The sequence below is a fragment of the Dromiciops gliroides genome, chromosome 1, assembly GCF_019393635.1.
Source record: "Dromiciops gliroides isolate mDroGli1 chromosome 1, mDroGli1.pri, whole genome shotgun sequence".
Classification (NCBI taxonomy): Eukaryota; Metazoa; Chordata; class Mammalia; order Microbiotheria; family Microbiotheriidae; genus Dromiciops; species Dromiciops gliroides.
Genome location: NC_057861.1, coordinates 315,176,364 through 315,189,698, shown reverse-complemented (window position 1 = coordinate 315,189,698; position 13,335 = coordinate 315,176,364). Strand labels below are relative to the sequence as shown.

Genomic DNA, 13,335 nt, shown 5'->3' with positions numbered 1-13,335 from the left:
AAACAAACAAAACAATCGCCCAAAATAACAGAATCTTGATAAATCAAAAGAAGTTCCAGAAAAGGCAGGAAAGTTCTTGGAAGAAAATAGGAAGCAAAAATATAGTTTCCCTTGAAAAACTTCTCTCAAGACAAGTCCCCCACCCTAGGCCCTGCCTCCTCCCTCCCCATGCCCAGCACTGCCAACTCTCATCATTATTAAGTACCTTCTAGATCCTGGACTTTCTTCATATATATCTTCAATTGCTTTTTCAGTTTCTTCTCATTCTTTTCCAGTTTTTCTACCAATTCTTTGAGGTCCTAAAAGCAGAAGGAGGAAGTTAGAGGAGAAAGGCACATAAACTTGACTTTTGTGAACCCTTTGTTTTCCAAGAAAGGGGCTCATCCAGACCCTGCCAACAGCTGTCCCTGAAGAAAAGAAGGTGCTGTCGGCCAGCTGGGAGCCACGTCTTGCCAGGAATCCAGGTCCAATTCGGAGTCTGTTTACTCATTAAAGATAGGACAAATATCTTTACATTCAAGTCTTCTGGCAGCTTGTCAAATCTCGTGGTTTCTCAAGTTACTCCGCCAACCCTGAATGAAGTACACACCCAATTTGGGTGCACACAACAGGTGCACCCTTCTAAAGGAATTGACCTGGGTGGGTATGTGAATTGGAGGGCTGAGGGAGGCCAAATAGAGCTGAGGGAAAAAGCAAGATAGTGGCTGAGGCCCCACTGTTGCTGTAGCCCCACCTGAGTCCTCAGCAGCCACTGGGAACAAAGCTAGTTGAGCAACGGCCATAAGGGAGCAGCTGGGAATGATTTCATTGTTATTAGTGTCATCTCTTGCCTTTCCCAGTAGTGCATGAAGTAGGTGGAGGGAGGGGCTTTTCCCTTCTCTCCCATCTTCAAGTGCAATGCCAGCTTGGTCTCCCCCTCCCAATGAAAGAGGGCAGGGATAAAAAAGATAATATAATGACCCTCTGGGAAACTAATTTACTAACTGAGGATCTGGGGGCTCTGGATGGGGGCTCATTTTAAAAGCTGACTTACATGGTAGATGCTTTCACCATGACAAGTGACTCTATTTACCTTTCTATTGCCAAGGGTAATCATTTATTTGGTTTAAGGGAGATGTTTGGCTAACCTGGCCCTGGAGAAATGAGTTTTCCAAGTTTGTAAATTTGTTTAAATTTCCCACGTTTTCAGTTTTACAGGGGGATCCAAGCTTAATCAATGTCTTCTTAATACCCTGTAACCTTTCATTTAGATAATTTATCAAGTTTTTGATATTTACTCAGATGTATACCTCTCCCCATCCCACATGCAGGCAGCTAGGTATCACAGTGGCTAAAGCACAGTGTCTAGAGTCAGGAAGACATCTTCCTTGGTTCAAATCTCAGACACTTACTAGCTGTGTGACCCTGGGCAAATCATTTAACTCTGCTTCAGTTTCCTCATCTGTAAAATGAGTTGGAGAAGAAAATAGCTAACCACTCCAGTACCTCTGCCAAGAAAACCCCAAATGGGGTCACAAAGAGTAGAGCAAAACTGAAACAACCAAACAATAACACGTCTACAGACACCAAAATTTGTCTATATATGTACATATAAGTTGTCCCTGCTACTCAAAAATTGCAGGAATTAATCTTTCTCTCTCTCTCTCTTTTTTTTTTTGTGAGGCAATTGGGGTTAAGTGACTTGCCCAAGGTCACACTGCTAATAAGTGTTAATTGTCTGAGGCCGGATTTGAACTCAGGTACTCCTGACTCCAGGGCTGGTGCTCTATCCACTGTGCCACCTAGCTGCCCCCTGAATTAATCTCTTTTTAATCAAGGCCCGTATAAAAACAGGGTCCAAATGAAAAGATGGATAAATTCATAACAGTATTGCATGACCTCAATTATGAAACTGATGCTTACCATACCAGTTAGACACAAAGGCAAGAATTAGCTCTTAGAACTTAGTCTGTGGAACTCTAGGGGCCTGGTTAGATTCCCAACACTGAACTGTTTCCTGCTTGGAACTATAAGGAAAGGGAGAGGATGGGAAAGATGGGAGTTCTTAGAGAAATAGAATTTCTTTCTCTTTCTTAGGCTTTCAACTCATCACTTTGGGAAGTTGGTACCCTTTAAATCTACCCTCAAGCAATAGAATTTCCTAGTAATCCATATTCCATTTGCCTTGCTTTTCTGCCAATTTAGGCAACAGGAAAATCTCTTTACTTTGTCATATATAACACATTCATAAAGGAGAAATAGACCATCCCAGATGAATGAGTTAGTCCTCAGGGATAGAGCAGTGTGAGAGACATGTTCTCTCTCTCTTCAGTCACTCCAGTACTAGGGGAAAGCCCTCAAACATGAGCCAGAATCAAGACTATCCCTTAGTCAAGCTCTTGAGGCTTATTTATCATAGCTCTCCAGGGACTTGTGTGCAAAACATTCTTGCTTCTCTCAGCTGACTCTATAAAGTTTTTGAGTTTGAAAACAGCAATTTTAGGGAAAAAATTGGAAACTGAAGGGTTACTCTATGCAGAGAGTACCACAGTTGAAAGCATAAATTACTGTGGTCCCCAGGGCAAATCTGAGTTGGAGTCAGAGGATCTGGTTTTAGATTCTGACACCATCCCTTGTTACTTTGGGTAAATTACAACCTCTCTTGAAAAAGGATTCCCTAGCCTCGAGGTTATGAGGAGAGGGAGAGGGAGAGAGAGAGAGAGACAGAGACAGAGAGAGAGACAGAGAGAGACAGAGAGACAGAGAGATTACTATCTTAAAGTGAATCAAAGACCCTATACATAGTATAATCAAATTTTGCATGCCCAAGGATCCAGGAAGAAGAGTATATCAATTTTTTGTATTCTTTGATGGTGCTTATGTGAGATTTCTTCCTTTGTCCCCCCAATCCTCTTATCTTTTTTTTTCTTTTTTGTTCAGGGCAATGGGGGTTAAGTGACTTGCCCAGGGTCACACAGCTAGTAAGTGTCAAGTGTCTGAGACCAGATTTGAACTCAAGTACTCCTGAATCCAGGGCCAGCGCTTTAACCACTGCGCCATCTAGCTGCCCCTCCAATCTTCTTATCTATGGGTGCGAATTTTATACAAGGAGGAATCTCACTGTACTTGCCTTGACCTGTAGCAAATTTCAGGTGCCCCTAGCCCCTTTGGCCTCAACTGAGTAGTCATCTACCACTTCTGTATCTCTACTTGTTTACACACTACTCACTTGTAGTTAATCACAAATGTTTGCTGACTAAATGATCATGGAGCATTTTGTTGGGCAGCTCTTATAATTGATGTAAGGTAGAACTGCTCAATGAGGGAGGTAGGGAGGGAAAAAGTTGACCCACTCAAGTAAGAGAGAGAGGGATTACTAAAGACCAGGAGGGTATTGCCTTTGACTTCTGCACCAATTTGCCTTTTTTTTTTTTGCAGGGCAATGAGGGTTAAGTGACTTGCCCAGGGTCACACAGCTAGTAAGTATCAAGTATCTGAGGCGGCATTTAAACTCAGGTCCTTCAGAATCCAGGACTGATGCTTTATCCACTGTGCCACCTAGCTGCCCTATTTGCCTTTCTTCCTTTTGGACCCAGCATCCTTTTAAATTTCTTCTTTCTGTCTCCCAAGGCTCTGGTACACTCCTGTATTCTCTCAGTTCTTACCACTTAGGCCCCTAACACTCAGTCAGGTGTCTACCCCCTTAAAGGGGACAAGGAGAGAACTAATGAGTGATGTCATTGGGATAGTAAAGCCCTGGATCAGGAAGCTGTCTTTGCCCATTCAGGTTAGCACCTCCTTCAAAAGAGTTGCCTAGAACACTGAGAGGTGACTTGCGAAGGGTCATAGGGTGAGACTAGAACCTGAGGCTCCCTGGCTGTACCATGTCATGAGTGCCAGGCAGTCCTACCTCTTCCTGCACTATTTTCCTCTCCTTAGCCTTTGAAGCACACACCTAGAAGCAGACTCTGCCTCATTCAGCTTAGCAGGCTTCCTCTTAAAGGGGGGAGAGTGGTCACCTCACTTAACCTTACCTCTACACTGGGCTTTAAAGCTCCATGATTTACATTAGTGCGTACATTGAGAGGGATGTCAACCCATTAATATGGACATCACTTCTACACCTCCATTGCCTGGGCCTTTGTTTTACTTTGGTAACATCTCTTACATACTCCCCTGCCCGCTTCTCTTCTTTGACACTGCCACCAACCTGGTGCAGTCCCTTATTATACCCCCTGTCTGGAACACTGTAATACCTTGCTAATTGGTCTCCTTGCAACAAGTCTCTCCTCATTCCAGTCTGTCTTCCACTAAGCTGTCCAATTAATCTCTCTAAAGTGCAGATCTGACCACGTCACCCACCTACTCGATACAATTCAGTGGCTCCCTATCACTTCCAGGATCAAATATAAAACCCTCAGTTTGTTGTTCAAAAACCTTCATAAGCTGCCCCCTTCCAATTACTCCTTACCTACACTCCTCCCTGATTTACTCTGAAATCCTGAGTCACAGGTCTCCTTGCTGAGACACTCTGTCTCTTGACTTTTCATGGCTCACTTTCCAGAGCATTTTCACTTACTGTCCCTCCATGGCTTAGAATGCTCTCCCTCTTCATCTTCGCTTCTTGGCTCCCAGGCCTTCAAGGGTACATAACCCCCCCCCCTTTTAAAAAATATTTTCAATTACAAGTAAAATCAATTTTTAACTTTTTCAATTTTGAGTTCTAAATTTTCTCATACTCTCCCTCCTATCCCATATCATTGAGAAAGCAAGCAATTTGCCCTTTATAACATTCTTTTGGGAGGGGGGCAATAAGGGTTAAGTGACTTGCCCAGGGTCGCACAGCTAGTGTCAAGTGTCTGAGGCTGGATTTGAACTCAGGTCCTCCTGAATCCAGGGCCAATGCTTTATTCATTGTGCCACATAGCTGCCCTATAACATTATTTTTTTTCCTTTTCCTTTTCCTTATTTTGGTGGGGCAATGAGGGTTAAGTGACTTGCCTAGGGTCACCCAGCTAGTAAGTGTCAAGTGTCTGAGGCTGGATTTGAACTCAGGTCCTCCTGAATCCAAGGCCAGTGCTTTATCCACTGCGCCACCTAACTGCCCCCATAAAATTCTTAACAAGTGTTTCTCCCAACTTTGTTGGCAATCCACCCCCTGATGTTAGTCATTTCCACTTATGTATGGCTCTCATTGTGATTAAGTTTTTCCTAACAAACATATCCAGGAATACGATGGCAAATGTTTAACAACCAGCTGTTTGAAAATGTGCTTGGATGTTTTTAAGTTTAACCTGCATTATTAACATTTTCTCTGTCACTTTCTTAAATCTAGATGATCAGCAAAATGATAAATAAAACTCTGGGGAGGGGGGGGCACACAGAACCATGTTAATCCCTTCTGAATGTTCAACCTTCAGACCCCTTAGGTCAGTTAGTTGACTAGCATTCTCAGTCCAACCAATCCTTATACAATAGTTTCCAGGCCCCTTACTATCTTGGTTATTTATTCTCCTTTGGACTCACTCTGGTTTATCAAAGATCTTTTCCAAAACGTGGTGCTCAAAAGCATACACAGTACTCCAGTTGGGGTCTGACCAGCCCACAAGACAGAAGGGCTATCTCTTAATGGCCTACTGTGTTAGAAAAAGGGTTCATGCATTTCTCATCATTTCACTGATTTTTGTTAACTTGGAAGGAACAAATCCAATATATTTATACAAATAAGGGGTCCCATTCACAAAGTGGCACCGAGCAAGTGTCGGCTGGTCTGTTTATACAAAGTATCTCCAAAGTCTTAGCGTCATTTAAGCATATTAAGGATTAAACTGCACAAAGATGTTAGGTACATCCTACATAAGCTTCAATAGATTTGTGATTTGATTGACAGGAATGGTCCCTCCAATAATATGGACCCCAATCCATCCAGACCTGAGAGGTCTGGGAGAGACACTTATCTGCATTTGAGAGAAAGCATCTCCCCAAAATCATGGGCACCATTCTTGTTTTCTCCTGACATTGAAACTGTCCTGACAACTACATGGTTAGTGTAGTAGACAGGGGCCATACAGACTTCCTGGGGTCAAACATTGTTGTCCCTTGCTTTTGCCAGACTTGTATGAACAGATGCAAAGTGAAGTGAGCAGAACCAGGAGAACAATTTAGACAGTAATAGCAATATTGTAAAGAGAATCAACTTTGAAAGACTTAGGAAATCTGATCGATACAATGACTCACCACAATTCCAAAAACCTCGTGATGAAACAAACTATCCATCTCTGGAGTCCCTCCCTCCCTTCCTCTCTTCTTCCATTCTCCCTTCTTCTCTTCTCTCTTTTTAAAGATATGGCTAATGAGGGAATATGTTTTGCATAATTACATATTCATAATGAGTTTTGTTTTTCTTGCCTTTGTAGAAAGTAGGGAAGGGAGAGGGGGACAATTTGGATCTGAAAATAAAATAAAATCGAATAATAATAAAAAAAGAAATCCACAGTGCCTTCAAAATTCTAAAGGGTTAAGGGAGGCCACAGTTGTATCGTTTCTGGCTGAGAGTTATCACCAAGGGCCTAAACCTTGGTCAGAAACTTCATATACGATGGTGGTTCCATCTTATTTCCCACAGCTCCGCAACATGAGGTTTCTACTTCAGGAAGCTTGACTTCTTTAATGTCCCCTACAAGCAGGGCTATGCTAAGGCCAGCTCATACTGGCTCACAAGAGCTGGTAGTTAAATTTTCACTGTGAACTTTTATACCTCAGCAATTGGCAAACACTATAAATCATAGCTTGGTTTGTTTTGCTGATTGGCCAGACTTAAGAAAGTGATGGAGAAAATGTTAATAATGCAGATTAAACTTAAGTGTCATTCATTTTTTTTAAAGAGAGCTGGTTGTTAAACATTTACCAGCACACCCTTGCTTATAAGCCTGTATCTATTCTCACCTCAGGGCCTGATTTGTGTTCTAAGCCCCCCCTGGATGTGCCAGCCTATCCTACTTACTTACCTTTCAAGGCCTAGATCAAGTCGCACTTTTTTTCAACCCACTCTAGTCCACATTGCCTTTCCCTTCTATAAATTTACTGTTAAATTGACCATTTATCTCCTGGGATCTTACATCATGTTGTCCTGTGTGGTTATATGTCTCATGTATATACATCTTTCCTCCCTAATCAGACTGTAAGCTCTTTTTTTTTTCCCTTGTTTAGGCAATCAAGGTTAAGGGATTTGCTCAGGGTCCAACAGCTAGTAAGTGTCTGAGGCCAGATTTGAACTCAGGTCCTCCTGAATCCCAGGGCTGGTACTCTACTACACCACATAGGTGGGCCCCAGATATAAGCTCTTCTACTTTTCCACTATCTGCACTGTTCCTAGCAGGAGGTAGATGCTTAGCTGGTATTTGTTGTGCTGATGTAGTAATTTGGACAGCTCTTTATTCCTGCTCCAGAGGCAAGACCATGATCTAGGGTCACCATGCTGCTCAGGCTGTGTCTACGCACAAGACAGGGCTTTCAGGAGGTAACTGGGGTCTCCTTACCAAGTTTTCATTGGTTAGCCGAGATATCTCTTGTTGGACTCCGAACTCCACCTTGGCCTCAGGAGACAGCAAGAGCGTCTGGCAGAAGCTCTGCTGCTGCTTGTCCATCTCTTCCTTCAAGTTTTCAATCTGGCTTCTCAAAGACTCCTTCTCTTCCTCATGCTCTCGGCTCTGGGCCTGCAGCTGGGCTTCCAGCAACCTACAAGAGGAAGCAGGGCACGGTAACTTAAGATGTTAAGTCCTCAATGCCCCGCTGAGAAGGGGCAAACACAGAACATTAGGCTGGCTTATCAGAAGAGCAGCACAAATTGACCGCCAGCAGAGGACACGATACAAGCAGAGACACCGACAGGACAAAGAAAACAAGAATTTTGGGATTGGCAAGCAAGACCATCCCAAAGAAGCTAATGGCAAGAAAGGGCCAATCACAGGACTTGATAAGCAGGAGGCTTCAACCTGTCTCACTTTCAAACTCTTCGGTATAAATATAGAGAATTTTGGCAAGAAGGGCCATCTCCATGTCACGACCTCAGAGCAAAGGTTAACTTCTCCCCTCACATTTTACTATGGTGCCACAGCTACTGCAAAACTACTGACACTCACCACACAGTCCAAATGGGAACCTTCCTATAGAGAGAAAACATTAGCACAGAGGAGGGATTAACATTAAATGCTTGTTGAGTGACCGACAAGTTGATCTGATTAGTTATTTCCCCTTTCATAAAAATAACAGGTCACTTTTCATTGTTCTTGAAGGTTGGCAAAACACCCTCCTCACAACCACCCTGTAAGGTAAGAAGCAGACACACATCATCACCCCCATTTTACAGATGAGGAAAGGGTAAAGTGACTTGTCCAGGGTCATACAGCTAGCAAATGTCGTAGTCAAGATTTGAATTTAGAACTACTGACTCTAAAATGACTTGCTTTTCTCACTATATTATTACAAAATTTTGAAAGGGAAAAATATTGTTCCCCTGCCCCTAGCATCCTCTGCCTACCTGCCTGAACAGATACACTTTTTTATGCTTTTAAAATAATAGTTGGTAATAGAAAGCTTAATGTAACTATAAGAACATCAATTGGTTTGCTAGTCAGAGGCAGAGGGATCTAGATCAGAGTAACTGACAGGGAGAAAGGAAAAGACAAACATTGGGGGTTCTAGTTCTGGTTAACTTTTCTTTGAGAAGTAACATAATGATCTTTGACCTGAGATTCAGAATTAGAGTTCCAGGTCTGTCACTTAATAGTTGTATAACTATAAGTCATTTAACTTCTATGAGCCTCAGTTTCCTTATCTGTAAAATGGGAATAATATGTATATTCTATTCACAAAATTGTTGTGAAGTTCAAATGAGAAGGCAAACTCAATCATAAAGCTCTTTAAGCATCATTCACAGCAACATAAATATGATCTTTTGTTGTTTAGTGAATGAGAATGAGGATGAGAATTTCATGATGATTAAGGAAGGCTATTCCTACCCTTTGTACACTAATGTCTTTAATTGCTGTCTTGGAGTGAAAAAACATAAGGGGAAAACAAGAAGATTTTCAGTATATATTTCACTCTAAAATATCCAATTTTTATTTTTCATCCAAAATATCAGTATTCAAGATAGTCTGAAGATTTGTGTTCTAAGTCTAGCCCAGAGCTTAGTAGATACAAATGAATCCCCTAGCCTTTTTTAGGATATGAGGAAAGAACACTCAGTCTCTTGTACAGTATTGTGTATATAGTAGATATGCCATTAGTACTTGAGATGAATAAGATAAAGACCAGCCCATATCTTATACTATATGTACATAGATCATAGGATGATAGATTGAGACTGGGAAGGGACCTTGGAGGCCAGCCATTAATTCTAACACTCTCATTTTACAGATGAAAAAGCTGTAATACAATGAGGGAAAATGACTTATTAAATGTTGTGAAGCTGGTAAATACTATCCAAGGTAGAATTTGAACCCAGGTCTGCTTGACTTCAACTCCAGTACCCTATCCAGTATACCACACTTCAGGGGTATATATCTAACAGCATTCATGTAAGATAAAACATTTAGTGTGTGAGTCAGGAGATGGGCACAGGGGCTCTTGGAGTCATAGGAATCTGGAAAATGGGCACCTAGATTTCAAGCTGGGGGTAGTTTGTCACTATTCGGGAGACTATGTCTGGAAATCAATGAGGGGGTTCATCACCAACCATGTAGTCCTTTGAAGTGGGGTGGGGATTTATAGGTTGAACTGTCTCAGGACAGTTTCTAGAAAGTATCAGCTCTTAATGTTGGAGCACGCCAGTTATACTAAAAGATAACCAGACACCAGGAAGGTCAGCAGGAATGAAAGGCAGAATGCAACTCAGAGAGTGAGGTCCCTCACTGTGACAAGTAGGACAGGGGTATTTGGAGGGAACTGACACAACGGGTGCATCAGGTTCTTTGTCCTCATGGCACGGTTTACTCAGGATCAAATGACAAATGCTCATGTGCTCTGACATGTCCCATCTGAGAATTGTGCCATGAAGTCCCTAACATGGGCTGCCTCCCCCCAAAGGTGAGCTATGTGTGACATAAGATCCTGGGCAGGGGCACAGACACAGTCCCTTGAGTTATCTCCACCCACCCAATTATCTTCCTGGCTCCTGTTACCCCTTCACCAGGCACCTGAGGAATGGAGAAGAGACAGACTCAGACATACCATGCCTCTTGTCACCTTGGCTCTAGGAAACCAGACAAAAGAAAGGGAGTATCTTCCCCCTCCCCCGTTTCCCCCACCCTACATACCTGGAGATTCTTCCAAGCCTTTCTGCCTATCATTCCAAAACCGAGTTCAGTATATCTACTGAAGGGGAAGAAAGCTGAAGACAACCTTCCCAAGAGGACCCAAGGGGATCAGTCCCCAGCACTCTGGGCTCCAGAGGGTTGTCCAAAGTCTTTGGTTAGATTCAAATTTGGTTTTTACCACATAAGCTTTTAACTAACTAGGCCACAATCTGGGATTCAAATTGCTATGGTGAGGGGCAGCTAGGAGGCACAATGGATAGAGCACAGGTCCTGGTCAGGAGGACCTGAGTACAAATTCAGCCTCAGATACTCAGATATGCAGCTGTGTGACCCTGGGCAAGTCACTTAGCCTCTAGTGCCTTGCCCTCCACCAATTCCTATGGTGAGATGTATGGTAATGCAATAGTTCACATTGTTGAAATAGCTCCTACTGACTAAGATTTTGAAAAGCAGAGAGGTTAAGCCAGCAAGTTGACTTCTGGACTCTTTCATCCATTAGAACATTTCAATTTTCCTCATTAAGGAATCTCTGGGTCATCTGCAAATACTTTGTCTCACGGAAAGATGGACTCAAAGAAAGTGGCTGTATTTCTACTAGGCACAGGGTAAGTAAGGCACTATCCTAACAGTCCCCTTATAGCCAAGAGGCAGCATGGTATGAAGAAAGGAGAATTGGGCTGGGGGTCAGGAGAGCTGGCTCCCAGACCCAGGCCTGGGCCTGGCTTGTCACTCATGAGCTATTTGAGTATGAGCCATTCATTCTCTTGGCCTCAGTTTCCTATACAAAAATATTTTTCACAGCTTTCCTCATAGTTATGAAAAATTGTTGGGAGCCTATATGTCTCAGGATTGGGGAAAGGCTGAATAAAAAATCATTGTATATCAGTATAATGGTATATGATTGCACCATAATGGTATACAAAAAATGAGGGAAGATTTATAAAGTAGTATTGCATAAACAGTGGCAGCTGGGAGGTGCAGTGGATAGAGTACCAGGCTTGGAGTCAGGAAGACCTGAGTTCAAATCTGGTCTCTGATACTTACTAGCTGTGTGATCCCGGGTAAGTCATTTAACCCTCTTTGCCTCAGTTTCCCTATCTGTAAAATGATCTGGAGAAGGAAATGGCAAACCACTGCAGTATCTTTGCCTAGAAAACTCCAAAGGAAGTCACAAAGAGTTGGACATGACTGAAAATGACTAAACAACAATAGCACAGAGAAAATGGGACTAGAACAGCACAATTATAACGCCTCACAATTACACAATGTTCCAAGGCTTGGGAAGAGTTTACACACATCATTTGATTCAATCTTCATAACAATTCCTTGAGGAAGGTGCTATTATTGTCCTCATTTTATAGATAAGCAAACTGAGGTTTGGCAAGGTTAAGTGATTTGCCCAGGGCTACATGGCTAGGCTGTGTCCATGGTAGAATATGAACGCAGATCTTCCTGGCCCCAGCTCTATCTAGTACTTTATCCCCTGGGCTATGCCTTACTGCCTCTTTCATACACTTATGACTGAGATTTCAGAGCAATAAAATTTTGTACAGATGGAAAAATGAACAGAAGTGCACACAGCAAATAAGATATTTTTGTCACTGTTTTGCTAAAATGAACATTACTTTTGCAGCAGATTATATATAATTTATGCATGATTTTATTCCCTATTTTGTTAGTAATAACAATTGATATTATTTGCCACTGATAAAATAATAGTTTTAAGTTTTGCAGGTGTTTTATGTTCACTTTCCCATTTGATCTGTGTAACTGTACAACAAGGGGGGTGGTACCACGGGCATTATTATACCCATTTTATATAAAAGAGACTGAGGATCAGGGATGTTCAGTGACTTGCCCATAGTCACACAGCTATCATGGGCCAGAGAAGTTCAATTCCGGGTTTCTCTTGATTCCAAGTCCAGTTCTCTTTCCTGTCTCTTGTTTATTTGGTGACTGTTGTTGAGACTGCTTAAGTTTATAACAAAAATTATGTCTTAAAAATGGAAAACCTGGGTTTTTTAATCTCAGCTCTAACACTGGCTGTATGGCATCAGACAAAGTCATCTATTCCCTCTGGCTCTCAGTTTCTTTATCTGAAAAATGGGGGTGAAAATATCTGTCCTGCCTGCCTCAGGAGGCTGTAAGAATCAAAGGGGAGGGGCAGCTAGGTGGCACAGTGGATAAAGCACCGGCCCTGGATTCAGAAGGATCTGTGTTCAAATCAGACCTCAGACACTTGACACTTACTAGCTGTGTGACACTGGGCAAGTCACTTAACCCCAAATGCCTCACCAAAAAAAAAAAAAAAAAGAAAAGAATCAAAGGGGAAAACACACATGGAATTTTGGAGAAAACACCCCAGTTCTGGACAAACATAAAGTTCTGTGACCACCATGACTCCCCTGCTCACACGGAAGCTCTGGCCTTGTCACAAAAAGCAGGACAGTGAGAACAGGACTGAGACATCAGGTACCAAGCAAATAAAAACAGTCTAGTGGGTAACCCGGGACCCTACTCCTACTCTTGTTAATATAAAGCCAGAGCAAGTAGCTGAACAAGCAGAACAGACAGAGCAGAAACAGGAAGGAATGAATATCATTTGACCTGGCAACTTGCTTTAGGCCTTGGTAGGCCAAGCCGAGTTCTCCATCTTCATTCAAATATCCCCAATCCTCAGTCTTGCTAGAAATAAAGGAGAGGAGGGGGAAAAAAGGAAACCGGTAGATAGGAAAGATAAGATAGTCAGACAGATATACCAGAAGGGAAAAGTAAGAAAGGCTAATGAGCCCAGCCATGAGTCAAAAACAAAGGAAGGCAGGGTACAGAGCACAGGATAGCCTTCATGGAATGCACATTCAGAGAAGTGAAAGATAAGATCATTACATGATCTACATCCTATCCCATCCCTCTCAAATACATGACAAAACCTTGGGGGAATGATCAGGCTCTTGTTTTTATAGCTAGTTAACCATCATGGGAATGGATCTTTCATGCCTCGTGCCATCATCACTTTTGATTACCGCAAATAAACCAA

General features: G+C 42.4%; 1 protein-coding gene across 1 annotated transcript in view; it reads right to left on the bottom strand.

Moving 5' to 3' along the window:
- The window catches only part of MYO5B (myosin VB), a 577,307-nt gene that overhangs the window by 29,050 nt on the left and 534,922 nt on the right, over positions 1 to 13,335 (bottom strand). Inside the window, 3 exon segments of the mRNA XM_043977928.1 lie at positions 206 to 299; positions 7,518 to 7,716; positions 12,906 to 12,983. Of these exon segments, the coding sequence (XP_043833863.1) occupies positions 206 to 299; positions 7,518 to 7,716; positions 12,906 to 12,983 (371 nt within the window).